The 14,808-nt window shown below is 39.3% G+C and overlaps 1 protein-coding gene across 5 annotated transcripts in view; it reads right to left on the bottom strand.

Moving 5' to 3' along the window:
• The window catches only part of LOC125451806 (KH domain-containing, RNA-binding, signal transduction-associated protein 3), a 176,837-nt gene that overhangs the window by 17,190 nt on the left and 144,839 nt on the right, over positions 1–14,808 (bottom strand). For all 5 annotated transcript variants that reach the window (XR_007247396.1, XR_007247395.1, XR_007247397.1 and 2 more), the window contains one exon: positions 3,847–3,905. Coding sequence is in view for 1 of the 5 variants with exons in the window: in XM_048529402.1 (XP_048385359.1) it covers positions 3,847–3,905 (59 nt within the window). In the remaining 4 variants the exon portion in view is untranslated. The remainder of the gene's footprint in view (positions 1–3,846; positions 3,906–14,808) is intronic.

The raw sequence follows: 14,808 nt of genomic DNA, 5'->3' as shown, positions 1-14,808 counted from the left end.
CTCTGGGATATCAGGCAGAGCTCACTGCCCCTAACCTGTTATTGTTGTCATGATATTCATATCACTAAGTTTAGTTTCTGGTCAATGGCTTACCCCAGGATACAGCGAATAGGGGATTCAGCAATGGTAATGCCACTAAACATCAAGAAGCAATGATTGGATTCTCTCACGGAACGTGGTCATTGCCTGGCATTTAGGTAGAAAAAATATTGCGACTTATCAGCCTAAACCTGAAATATTCTCCGGGTCTTTTAGGCATATATCTGAAAGAGTCATGAATAATGCTAACCATTGTGCAATCATCAGCAAACCCTTAAGACAGAGGGAAAATCAAATGAAGAAGAAGCTGAAGGCAGGTGAAAAGCATAAACAAAAAGAAGTGTGGATGCTGAAAATCAGAACTTCTAGAGTTCTGAAGAAGGGTCATTGAACCCGACAGTTTAATTCTTCTTCTCCACATGCTGTCAGATCTGCTGAGATTTTCCAGTAATTTCTGATTTTGTTTCTGAAGATGGGCAAGTCTAGGATATTATTTCGATGTATTTCTGCAATCATGATCTGTGACCACTGCTCTCGACCAACGCCAATCATTTTTTGTGTTTGTAATGACTCCAATCAATAGTGAGCTTTCCTCTAATTTCTATTGATTCTAGCTTTGTTAGGGGATCCTTGATTGTCGGCAGAATCAAATGCTGCCTTGACATCAAGGGCAGTCACCATGACATTCCTTTTTGAATTGTGTCCTATTGTCCACGTTTAGATCAAGGCTGTAATTAGGCCATGGAGCCGAGTGGTCCTGATAGAACCCAAACAGCGCATTCATCAGCAAGACGTTGTTGACTATGTGCCACTTGGTAACATTATCGAGAACACTTTCCGTAATTTTTCTTGCTGACTAAGAACAGAAACTGATGAGGCAGTAATTGATGCAGTCTGATTTAGCATGCTTTTTATAGACTTTGCATATATGGACAATTTTCTATATGCTGGACAGATGCTCTAACCGTACTTGATCAGCTTTGCTAGAGAGGAGGCTAGTTTTGGAACAGGTATCTTAAATACCATTGCCAGAATTTTGCTAGGGCCCATAGCCTTTGCAGTATCTAGGGCCTTCAATTGTTTCTTGACATCAAGTGGAGTGAATCAAAATTGTTGAAGGCTGACATCTGCGATGCTGGGGATGTCAGAAGATAGACTGTCAGTTTAGCACTTCTAGCTGAAGCTGCTTGCAAATGCTGTATCCTTTTCTTAGGCCACTGTCTTAATCATAGTATATATGTGATATTTTACGTTCATCCGTGTGGACACACGGAGCCTTAAATTAATATCTCCTTTTGAAAAACTGCAGCTTTGGCAGATAGCACTCTTTCGGAATGGCACTCCAGTATCAGGCTTAATTTTTGTGCAACTTCAATCCAAATCTTAAAATTCACAAAGTAAGAATGCTTCTAACGGAATCATGGCTGGCATAAGATTGCACATCCACATCCAATATCCAACCACTACTGTGCTGTGGAGCGAAAGCTCATCACTTCTCAAAGTCCTTTCTTGTTTCAACCAGTCTGACTCTCCAACATAAATGCTAAAGTGTATATATAGCCTTCTGAGATTCCATAAAAATTACATGGCGTGTTATAGATTTCTTCTGGGAGAGTCCCATTATTGGTGGAATGCAAATTTCTGATGCCAAAGGAGACGGCACCAGACAATCTAGCGATGACTCCAGTCATAGTACTGAAACCCATCATTTTAAAACCTCAGACAGTAAGAACTACCAATACTGGAATCAGAGATAACACAGTGTAGAGCTGGAGGAACAGAGCAGGCCAGGCAGCATCAGTGGAACAGGAAAGCTGACGTTTTGGGACGGCACCCTTCTTCAGAGGAACCCTCCTCTAGCTCCACACTGTTATGTCCCATTTTAAAATCTCATACTGTTTGTCAGAGGCCAGTGGTTTGGTAGGGGATGATGAAAAAGACGCAGCATGAAAGAAATAAAGATGATAGCGGGGGGGGGGGGGGGGGGTGGGGAAAGAGCGAGAGAGAGAGAGAGAGAGGGAGGGAGGGAGGGGGGGAGAGAGAGAGAGAGAACCAATGAGATGTCTTCTCAATTATCCTAGCAACTGTATTTTCACTATGTGCAGCACCCAGGAGGACAGCCATTCAGGAACCTGGGAGCGATGCAGCACAGGATGCTGCGTACTCAAATGGGATTATCCTCCTCCACCAAGTCTTCAAGAATCTCACTGTTGGAACATACCTACAATAGAGAGGAAAAGAGCAAAGATTAGAATGGAAAATAAAAGTCAAACATGTAAACTATTGGCAATACAGGTGAGCGAAGGGTTGTTAGCACCATATTCAGGCAGGTCATCAACCTCGTCTTACCCATTGTTCATTGCAGATCAATGTTTGATATGCTTGGGTAGAAGGTATAATTCTGAATTCCTCACTGAAGTCACTTGGCTTGTTCACTAGCATTAGTGAATACGTGTTGAAAATGTAAATAAACACAGATTGAGTTTATGAATCTATAGCATTCACTGAAAGATAGAGAAGAAGCAAGATTGAATGAAGGTGGAGGGGTAATGAATTTAAAGCCAAATAACTGGGCATGTACGAGTGGCAGCATGGTGGTTCAGCGGTTAGCAATGCTGCCTCACAGAGCCAGGGAACCAAGTTCGATTCCAGCCTTGCGGGACTGTGTGGAGTTTGGGCATTCTCCCAGTGGCTGTGTGGATTTCCTCTGGGTACTCCAGTTTTCACCCACAGTCCAAAGGTGTGCAAGTTAGGTGGACTGGCCATGCTAAATTGCCCACTGTCCAGGATTGTGCCAGCAACATGGATTAGCCATGGGAAATTGAGAGTTTCAAGGATACAGTGGTAGGTAAAGTCTGGGTTGGATGCTGTTTGGAGGGTTGGTGGACATGATGGGCCAAATGGCCTTCTTCCATACTGTAGGACTTCTACGGCTGAGTCAACTGCTGAGACTAGGTGATCATTATTTAAGTGTTAGGATAGGAAATGTGAATGGTCATATGTAACACAGGGAGCAAAGAAAGATGCAAGGATACCTGGACTGAGAACGATATAGGTTGCTGTACGCTCTTGTGGCGGTATATTTATTTACTCGATAGAGAGGATGGAATTCTTGACATAGTCATGTGAGGGAGTGATAGAAGTGATTGAAAGGATTACAACATGAAGAGTTGTACTTACCCTTCCTGAGATGACAATTTTCTCTACATGATTGCATCCGCATTTTCCTAGTGATCCACTTCTGTTCAGACAAACTTGAACGGTCATGGGATGCTCCTGCAGTTGCTTGAGAACAATATATTTGCTCCTTGGTCTCACTTTCTCTTCTTCGAAATTGAAACATTAAGATGCTGGTAGCCCTGAAACTCATTTGTGCTCCCATTATATGCACAAACTTTTCATACAAGAAAGCAATTTTTCTTTGAGTGAATAATCCACCTCTAAGCAACCACTGACAGCAGTGAGTAAGATGTATGGAGTATAAATATAGGCACAGATTTCCTACATTTTGGGTGTGCCTATACCAAAGAGATTGCAGTATTTCAATGCAGCAGCTCACCACCACCATCACAAGGGTGATTAGGGATGGGCAATAAGTGCTCACCTAGCCAGTGGGCTCACTTCTGATGAATACATTTTTTAAAAAGGTGACTGTTTTTGAGATATAATTTTTGTAAAAAAACAAAATCCTTTATATTAAATTGCTAATGCAAGTTTTTCTCATCTGGTAGAAAATAAATCCAATACTCTGCTACGAAAACAATGTGAGAGTCTCAAGATAATGAATTTGTATTATACACTACTAACCATATGATTCATATGTCTCCTGGCTGGTTCCATGGCCATAATCATAGTAATCAGAAGCACTGTAAAAGAGAGCTTAGAATCAGACTTGCAGGCAGACAACACACAGTAAGGTCTTAATAATCATTTACATTGTGTATTGCATATTCTCCTGCAGAATTAAACACAATGGCTTATATTTTAACATAAATACACCTGACAGTAATACATAAATGGGGAAGTAGTATTCATTCCACTCGAAGTGTTACCACATATAAAAATAATTCAACTTTGAATACGCACTATTAAGATTGAAAGAATCAGAACATTTAAACAAAACATTTTAAATTATTAATGCCTGATTATTTCAGCTATATTTGACTGATTTATTTCTACACTGGCTGAAAAGAGAAGTTGGCAGCATTTTTTCATTCATAAAACAGAATCTGAAGGCAACACCACACTGCACGTGAACATTTCTGCAAAACAACTTCTGACAGCCACACAATTCTCAACCTTCCACAGACTATACTCATTTTAACCTGAAACTATTTGACATCGTGCAAAGCTGCAAGGCATTTTCTACTTGGAATTACATTGATTTTAGCCTATTTCTTTACTTGAGACTTGGAGTAAATAGATTATATCAAAGAAATTGTTCCTTTTATTTGGACGTGAGGACAACTAGAGGAAGAGGAGAAGGGCTGATCCCTTCTTATTTGTAAGGTGTTAAATGATGGGATGCCAAAAAGCACAAAAGTGTCCAAAGTCATAAGGTTAATTGCAAAAATTGGATCTGGACAAAGGGTTTTTCATCTTTAGTGGTATAATCATTTGGAAAAAGGTTAAAACAATCAACGTGTATGTATCCAGTCACATAGTAATTCCTTGGCTATCTCCAATTGTGCTTATAGATGGTGTGATGATACTATGGTTTTCAGAGGTGAATTTTGCCCTTTTCTTTAAAAAATAGGTACATTGAGATGCTGAGCAGTCTACTCAGTGCCACTAGAGTAAACAGTTTGTGAGGTTTTGGATTTTTTTTTAACCAGTTGAAACAATGGAGATAGCCTGAATGGGTAGGGTCAAGCTCCCAGGATTTTTAGTTTTATTTTTCATTTGCCAGTTGCTGGTGTCTTGATGCCGAGTTTGGAAGTCAGTACAACTCTCTCTGCTATTCTCTTGACGATTTTTCTCTCCCGGACTGGAGAACTGCATGAGAGACAATCCATTTTACTGAATTTGCCTTTGAAAAGGTGGATTTATGGGATGTTACTATATTGGAACAGTTACTGTTTTGTAATTAAATAATCTATTATTCTGTTATGTTTTCCAATAGGGTTAGTTATTTCAATTTCTGTTTTCTTTTGTTCTATTTTAACTGTAGTATATGTGTATAAAAGTGAATTTTGCTTCAAGTCTGGTAGTCTCACCAATCAAATTGCACCCAGAGTGCAATGCCTGGCACTTGCCTTTAAAATAAGAAAAATTAGGGTTTAGGCTTTCTCGCTAATATATTTTGAGGAGTTTTGGTTTGGTCCATAACAATGAGAACACATGGTAAGAATGAGGGAGATGAAAACAAAAGAAAAAAAATGTTGGTGCTGCAAATATTGACCATGTTGAACAGCAGCATTGAACAGTGTAGCAGAGTTAACATTCCAGGTCAATTATCCTCCATCAGAAGTTCTGATGAAAGGCTACTGTCTGAAATCTTAAATCTTTTTTGTTTTTAAACAGGTACTGTTCATCTTGCTGATTATTTGCATTTTCTATTTTTTTTAATTTCAAATGTCTAGTTTCCACAGTAGTTTGCTTTTCCAAGAGTGAAGAGGAGTCAACTGCAGCGTATAGGCAAGAATAATGCAAGACCAGACAGAGGAGGTTCTATCGAATTGAACAGGAAGGCATAAAATACCTTACTAACTCCTTGTCAATAATTAAGACAGCCACAAATGTACAGCTGACAGGTGAGAACACAAATTTTAGCCTAATGGTTCATCTCAACTAGGAATCCATTGGGGCAGTGTGCACTCTGTGCCAGTGAAGGGAAGCTATGAAGGAGAACAGAAGTGCCAGTAGCGGCAGGTGGTTAAAATGCATACTTTCGACTCTCTCTTCACACCACACAAACTCTCTAATCTCTTAATCCCAAATTAATTATGTTGATGCATTAATATCTTTGTAATCCTCAAAAATCCTAGCTGACAATGATTTGGTTCCATTTTAATGCTTTAGAGGCCAATTTAACTTGTTTCTGGTTGTTGACTCCATACAATTATCTTTAAACAGTTTTGAAGTTTGTCAAATTTTAAGTATTATCAGAGATATAAGAGTCTAGACATTCGGCTACAACACAATCTGTGACAGCTGCAAGTGTGTGGAGCAGAACAGAAAGCAGTATGCAATGTCCTCAGCTTCTAGAATCTAGGCCTCTGCTCCCTAGCCTTGCTGATTTCTTGCAATGCTTTCTTTCCTGCCCAAACACAACTAATTGGTTCTACCCTTACAAATACTAAACATGATAGCATCTGGACATTTGAAATAAAAGAAAATGGTCCTTAAGCTTTGCATTTATCAGCTGCACTAAAGAATTTAATAGGCAGTTAGGGGACTAAATCTAGGTAAAAACCCAGAAGGAAAGATTTCTTAAAATATACTTACTAAACGTAGAATCAGGAGGAAAGCAGCAGCCCTATCGACTCACATTCAAAGAACCTAGACTGTTAATGGCTGTTTTCACCCCACAACCTTCTAACAGTGAAACAGACTTCTTAGTCCCAAATGTTATTGATTCTTCCCCACAATCTTCCAATGCCCTTCTCAATTCCCTTCCAATTTGCCTCAACTACCTTCACCTAGTCTTCTTTACACCCCACGTACTGAATCACCAATTCCCCAACCTTCTTCACTTGACTGAGATTCATTTGCCAACAGTAAGCTGTCAAAATGCACTTCAACTGAAAGCTACGTGCTGTTCTCGGCATCTGGATAATCAAGATTATTGTTAGTGTGATGCGACATCAGGAACTCATCAAGCTCACTATTCAGGTGAAAAGGAGTATTTCCTTTGTTCCTCAAACTCCAAAATATAAAGCACAATTGATTTGATTTATTTTGTGCCAGTTGTCACAAATGCATGAACTACTCCACACATTCGAACGTGAAAACATTTGAATTTATTTAGCTTAAACATAGAGAAAAAATTGGGGCAAGTATCCTCAGTCCTCAAAGTTACGGGTTTCCAGGTCTTGTTGGAAATCCCGATTCCATATAGACTGGTAACACTCCAAAGTATCCTACATGGAAGGAAGACGAGAACTTGGAGTGTTGAATAATGGATAACCTGGATACTGTGAAGCTCAGATATTCAGAATAACCTAAAGACAAGACTGGTGGCACAGGCTTTCAAGCACCCTATTATTTGAATTCACCAGTGTGCTATAAACAGACTTTATTAAAATTTGGTCACTCTTTCTGCAGCTGTTTAAGCTGTTAACATGTTTTGCTCGCCCTTGGCAGCTGTCAAAACCACTGACAAGCTCAAACAGTAATACAGAATTCTTCATTGTCACTGACACAAGGTGACTGGCTGACAGCCTGTCATACATTTAAGCATCTGCTGAGGTTATCAATCGAGTCAAGCAAGCCCTCAGTACAGCTTACAAATACGGAGTGCAGAAAATCAGAACGATAGTTTTGCAAGATACAGATACTTCAAAAAAATGACAACGCTGACTCTTAATGAAAAATATAGAACTTAACTACTGCTTTGAAACAAAGAACTAGCTACTATGGATATCAGAACATTTGATCTATATCATTGTATTTATATGTAAATGCAACAAACAAAATAGGAGCAAGAGTAAGCCATTTGGCCATTAGAGCCTGATCCAACACTCAATATGACTGACCATCCAAAGCAGTATCCTGTTACTAGATTGAAGAAGTACATCAAATTCCTTGAAAAGATTGAGTGTTTTGGCCTCAAGCACTTTTTGTGGTCAAGAATTCCACAGGCTTGCCACTCTCTGGGAGAAGAAAATTCTCCTCGCCTCAGTTCTGAGTGATGCACCCAGTAACCCTGGTCTGGACTCTCTGTTATTAGCAACATACTTCTTATATTTATTTTTTCTGGTTTTATGAGATTCCTCCTCCGCCCCCAACTCGCCACCTCCCCTGTTCTTCGAAGCTCCAGTGAATACAGTCTTGACTGATCCAGTCCAGCGTCTCTTTAACAACATACTCTCACGCTGGATGTAGATATCGAGCAAAAACTGTAATCTTATATTCAAGTGGTTGAATCAATTCGTTGTTTCAGGAATAGTATAATCTATTTCTTGACGCCTCCTTTATATTTTGTAAATCGAGCAGTTGTTATGTATCCCAAGTGACTATAGTTGCACAATGGAGAGTCTAAAACTTCTCATTTGCTCATGAGCTTCTCGAAAGATCAAAGATCAGAAATTTCCTGTATTGGGTCATTCATGAGTGTTTTGAGAGTCAGAAGAGTAAGAGACAATTTGATTGAAATATAAGCTGCTGAAAGGGACCTGATAGTTGGAGGTCCACAGAATGTTCCACTTGCAGGTTGCCCATTTAAGACAAAAGTAATGCAATATTTTCTATCTTGAAGTATCTTAAGTTTTTTTACTTATTCTCAAAGCGTGCAGGAGGCAGTTTTCTTGATTATTTTTAAGGAAGGGGTGGACAATTTTTTGGTAAGCAAGGGACTGAAGAGTTAAATTGGCATAGACAGGAGCGTGGAGTTGCAGTTACAATAAGGTCCGCTCCGATCTTATAAATGGTGGAGTTGGCTGCAGGGATCCAATTTGGCTACTATTGTTTCAAACATGTTTGTTTGCTTGCAACATCTTGTGAAACTCCCCAAGCTTCATCAGGGTCAAGGGGACACTGTCAAAAGGCTAGATCCCTGGGTCCAAATGTGCAACTTCAAGCAGTGATCAACTGTTTCTAATGTCCAAGTAGATGAGAAGGCAATTGATTCCTTGGTTTATTGGACCTTCTAGAAGGTTGTGCCATGGCATTCGTTGTGTGGGGGAATGCTGAGCTATAGGCAGCCAGGTTATTAGGATCTGCTCAACAGTTCCAGTGATACACCACTGTGCAATGTTCAATTGATCATCAAACAGTCAAATGTGAGTACTTCCGATCCATAATATTGCTGCAAAGTACTCGGCATTAAATTATTCAAGGATGATATCTGATGTCTGAAGCACTGACTGCCTGTCCTAGTTGTCCTTAGCAAGGTTGTCATCAGTTGCTGTCTCCAACTGCTGCTGACCTAAAACTCTAGCTTCTTTTGGCATTAGGGAGGGAATTCCATAATTTTGACCCAATGACAGGAAAGTAACAGCAATATTTCCAAGCCAAGATGGTGAGTGGCTTGGACTGGAACTTTGGGTTGGTGGTAAAGTTCCCTTGTATCCAAGGTCTTTGTCCTTCTGGATGGGGGTGGTCATGGGATTGGTGGTGACTAAGGAGCTTTGGCAAATTTCTGCAGTACCTGTTGATAGCACAAACTGCTGCTACTAAGTGCTGGTGTAGGAAGGAGTGGATGTTTAGGGATATGGTGCCAATCAAGTAACTGAGAAAACAATTAAAAACAAGCAGTATTAGGTGAATAATTCAGACCACACTGCCTTCTGACTTGGCAGATGCCTTCTTCACATAGCTATGGAAGGTTAACATATTCCAGTTTCATTCCAAGAGGGGCATGTGAGATCACGTAGCATAGTAGTACTGCCACAGACGGGTGCCCTTTGTGTTCCTGTTTTAAGATGGAATCCAGTGACTGTTACTTTGATGGAGATTGACTTCCAATTTCTATAAATATTCGTACACAGTCTCTAAGATGGATTTGCATCAATGGAAGATTGTTGTTGGGAAAATAAACGTATGTAAGTAAATCTGCCCAACTTCAATTGTGACATTCCACTTCTACAGACATTGAACAGTATCAGCTAGAGTGCTGAGCTTTGTCGCTGTCTCAGTACTTCAATAGTGGACTAAGTGACTTTATCACTCAAATGGACATTTAAATGACTTAGCCTTGTTCTTAGAGGATGCACAGAAATGATGTTTGACGGCTTCACAATTAGTCCTTTAGATCAGCCTGTACCAAAGACCAATGACAGCACCAGCCTTAGATTTCCTTTGACATCCTGTCATAAAGTCATACAGGATTAAAACAGACCTTTCAGTCTAACTTATCTGCGCTGACCAGACATCCTAATTTGATCTCATTCCATTTGCCAGGATTTGGTCCCTATGCTCCGAGACACAAAACTTGTTGCATTTGGAAGTTGGCAGGAGAGCCATTTTTCCTCAAGATAGATTTCAGGAGTCAATAAATAACACATGGGATTGTCATCACTTTTTGGTTGTCAGTTGGCTTGCTTCAATTGAGCATGGCAACAGTCACCCACCATACACCAGAATTCCATTATATCAAATCAGCAGTGGGAGTCCTTTTGATCTAGTTGAAGAAGATATTCGAGTTGGAAGGAGATGCCATCTCCTCTGGTCACCTTCCCTTTTTTCATTGCAGCTAAAACGTCCTTCACTTCAGACAGGTAGATTCTTCATCAGTAGGGGAAATCAAAAGTTACAGAGAATGTTCAGGAAAGTGCTCCTGGAATGTCAGATCACCCATGATCCTATTTAAGGGCAGAGCACATCTGAGGGGTCTACTTCTGAACAGACTACTTCTGTTCCTATTCCTTCGGGTCTTATCTAGGCAGATGATGGTGGTATCTTTTAGGGGGAATTCAAGTCATCATCTGGCATAGTAGATGATGTTGTCTTACTGTGTTTTATCAATTGGCTCTTTTGTGCTCAGCAATTTGGGGGTGCATTTGTGTGAAGAGACACAATCTACCACTATCACAGAGCCTTTGCAATCTGCCAACTGCTCAGATGGTTATATTGCCATCATGGGGCCTGTATTGTAGTTGTGCAACAAGGGATCTTTCTTTGTGGATGGGCCAGGAGATGCTCAAATTAGTGATAACAATGAGAATGCCAACAAGTGGTGATAGCTTTCTGTTACAGATTCAAATCACCCCTTTTTAGACAGCTTCATTATATTAGTCCCAGTCATTTTGGCTAGGTTCCAGCATGGGATTTGTTTTGGCAGAATCACAGGAATTTCATTGGCAACATGACAGGCCTTTCTTAGCTGTTGGAGAGGTTGTGGAGTATTTTAAGGGGTTCTTAAAAGGTTTCCTGTAGTGATTTTTGGAAACAATGGTTTGTTTTGTGCTGATTTTGCATTGTTAGCAATGTACTACATAAACTTACAGGAAGGATATCCAAAAGGTTCATACTTCACCTTTTGTCATCTGAATTGTTCACCTAATACTGCTTGTTTTGCGTTGTTTTCTCTTGTTCAAGCTACTCAAAAACTGATTCCCATTCCAATAAATAATCAATTTCATTTTAAATCACTGGTCTTCTATTTTACTAACTCCATACAAATGAACTAACTTCATTTTTCCCAGATCTTGCATAATTGAGATGCTAGGAAAACCCTTACTAATGAGGAAAGCAGTTCCATAAATTAGAAAATGATAGTACCTAGATCAGACGTTAATTAATTATTGTGCCAAGACAGAAGTGAACATAGGCACTTGTAATATTTAAATACTGCCTGAATGTGTTTTAAAGTCTTTGAGCTGCAAAGCTCCAGTAACTGCTGCAAGGGCAGGAACAACAAGTATTGTTTTATACTGTAAATTATCTGTGTATAACACCATCCATTGAGAGGAGGAATCAGGAAATGGCAAAATTCCCTGCTTACAAACATAGGTCAAACACAAACAAAATCTTGTATCAAAAGAAAACTACATTCAAGTTTTAGATAAAAGGGATACTTAGGACTTTTCCAAGAGAGATCTCTGAACTGACAACAGCTCCATCTCGAATAATTTATTGGAGGTATATCATAAAGCCTGGAGGCCTGCTGCAGCTGAGCCCGATTTCAATTTTGTCAAGCTTGTTTCTACCATTTCACTTATATGACTGTAGTGCCTAATAAACAAAATATCAAAAAACACATCTTGTCACTGACTGCCAAGTAATCCAAGGCACTGGGTTTAAAAAAAGGAGAAAGATTTTTTAAATTCTTATTCTGCCAGTGGTAAAAATTAAATTTTAAAGCTCCTAAAAGTGTTTATTTTGCATACAGAGTGCAGATATCTGATGTATTGTATTAATTCTAGAACTCAAGTTAAAGATTTAGATAGATTTAGTTCTAATAGCACATAAAACATATAAATAAATCATATTGATTTACTACATAAAATATAAATATTTTGTGGGCCACTACATATAGAACACAGCTCAAGTGTTTAGTATTTAAAATTAGCTTTACACTGTTTCCTTTCTGGTGATCAGTAAAACTTGAGAGGATTTAGTGCAACAGACAACTTCAAAGTACTATTCTCAATCAAGTTTCTATTATAACCCTGATTCAAATTAAACTTAGGAACTGACTGATCTAAAAACTTAGAAAAGATCGATCAAGTCTAAAGAACCCCATAGATTTGGACTGGGGGCAGGAGTGGTTCTGAGTCTGGGTAGGATGCTTTTCCAAGAGTGGGTGTGGATTTGTTGGGCCAAATGGCCTGTTTTCATACTGTAGGGATTCAATGAGAAAAAATGTGTCTCTGAATTTCCCTTTTTGCCAAGGGATGTGTTGATTGGGTGTTACCAAATTGGAACAGTTAATTAGTATTAGGTACTGTTATCTATTATTCTGTTAAATTTTCTAGTAGTTAAGTTATTCTAAATTCCTCTTTCTTTTGCTTGTATTTTAAGTATAGTGTTTAAATAAATTGTGTTTTGCTTAATGTCAAGTGGTTTGGCCAGTTGCATCTCATCTGGAACACACTTATTTCTAATCTACCTTGAAAAACAACAAAAGTTGGGTCTAGGCTACCTTCTTAAAATATTTTGAAGGGGTCTGGCCTGGTCTGGTCCATAACAAATTGGGGCTTTTTGTCAGGATACAGTTCTACACTTCCAATTTGGGTTTAGGGTTGTTGGACTTAAAGGCAGCGAGTGGTAGGAGTTAGTGTCTTTTGTTTGGGGTATTGAATTAGGTTGGTTTAAACAGGGCGTGCTTTGTGTAGTAATGGCTCTTTCATTCACTGAGTTTTCTGGGAGTAGAACAAATGACTTTGGGAGTTTTACAAAAACTCAGCAAGGCAAAGCTGTTGGAATTGGCAGACAAGCTGGAGCTGGGGTTGCCTTTATCTGAGAGAAAAGGGCATGTAAATTGAAGCAATAGCTCAGCATTTAATTTTGCTGAAAATGCCATTGAAATCTTTGGAAATGGCTAGAATTCAGTTGCAGATGAAGCAGCCTGAACATGCAAAGGAACTGAAACAGTTTGAGTTATGATTAAAAGCAGAGGAAAGGGAAAAGAATAGCCCTGGCAGAACAAAACAGAGAGAAGTAAAGCTGAAAGAGAGTTTAAAGTTTAGCAATTAGTGAGAAATGTTGACTTAAAAGATTGGAGATGAAGGTTCTGGGTCTTCTCAAAATTGGAGATGAAGGTAGACGGTAGGCTTAATGAAGTGGATAGTGATGATGAGCAAATGCGTTGTAGCCAAAATGCTCGTGGGGGTCTGTTTAAATTTGTTCAAGTATTGTCTAAATTTGACAAGGATGTAGAAGCCTTTTACACTTCATTTGAAGAAGTGGCTAAACAAATGAAATGATCGGTGGCCATGTGGGCTTTGCAGATCCAAATAAAATTGGTAGGTACAGCTACTGAAGTCTTGGTATCACTATCAGAGGTGGTATCTGGGGAGCATGGGGTGGTGAAGAAAGCCATCTTAAGTGTGCATGAGCTTGTGCCAGAAGTCTGCAGACAACATTTTAGAAATCTAAGGAGGGGCCCTGGTTAAATGTTCATTGAGTTTGATCTTTTCAAAGTGCAAGGAATAGCAATTAGGGAAAAGAGAAATCCTCAGGTGCTAAGCGGAAAGGTAAATCTCATTGAAGGTAATAAAGATAGTTTACGACAGGGTAAACAGAAAATAGATGAAGGTGAAAAAGCAATTAAAAAGGTCAGGTATTTTCACTGCAATAGAAGTAGGCCACATGCAGTCACAGTTCTGGTGATTTAGAAAAAGCACAGGGAAGATGGATGTGGAACAACAAGGCAAGCCAGTGAATTTTGTTGAAGTGGTGAAGGAAAGCACAGTGGAATCAAAAAAGCTGCACCAAAAATGTACAATTTGGTTGGGGGTTGATTGAGAAAAAAAGCACCATATATCTTCTTAAACCATTTATTTAAAAGGGTAAGATTTACTCAGGCTGTGCCAGGAGTAGGAGGTAAAGAAATTGCAGTTTTAAGAGATACGGGATCATGTCAATCTTTGACATGGAGAGATAAGGAGATATATAATTCAGAAGGACTACTGTCAGAAAAAGTGCTAATACATGGAACTGATGATGAGAAAAGAAGTGCTCCATTTATGTAAAGAGATTTTGGAGTGTCTGCTGAAAAGTGGAGAACTGGTGGGATGAATACTGGAGAAACTCCTGGCTCCAGGAATACAATTTGTCCTTGGTAATGAAATGGCTGGATCACAGATAGAAGTGCTGCCTACTGTGGTTGAAAAGCCAGTGGAAAATAAGTCAACTGAGGTATTGCAGGAAGCCTTTCCTGGGAATTGTTCTGACTGTGATAACAAGGTCACAAAGCTACAGGTTGAAGCAAGAGGAGAAATTAAACAAGGAAAGTGAAGTGGAATTATCAGAGACCATGTATGATCACATAGTTGAGACAAAACAAGAACAGAGGAGGACAATTCGGAGAAATTAACAGAGTTACACCAGAAAGATGAAAAACTGAAGCAACTGTATCAAAAAACACACAGAAGAAAAATCTGCATGTATTCCCTAATGTTACTATCGTAAAAATGGAGACCATTGCATATTCAGGCAGCTGAT

The sequence above is a fragment of the Stegostoma tigrinum genome, chromosome 5, assembly GCF_030684315.1.
Source record: "Stegostoma tigrinum isolate sSteTig4 chromosome 5, sSteTig4.hap1, whole genome shotgun sequence".
Taxonomy (NCBI): domain Eukaryota; kingdom Metazoa; phylum Chordata; class Chondrichthyes; order Orectolobiformes; family Stegostomatidae; genus Stegostoma; species Stegostoma tigrinum.
This window is presented reverse-complemented; position numbering and strand designations above follow the sequence as displayed.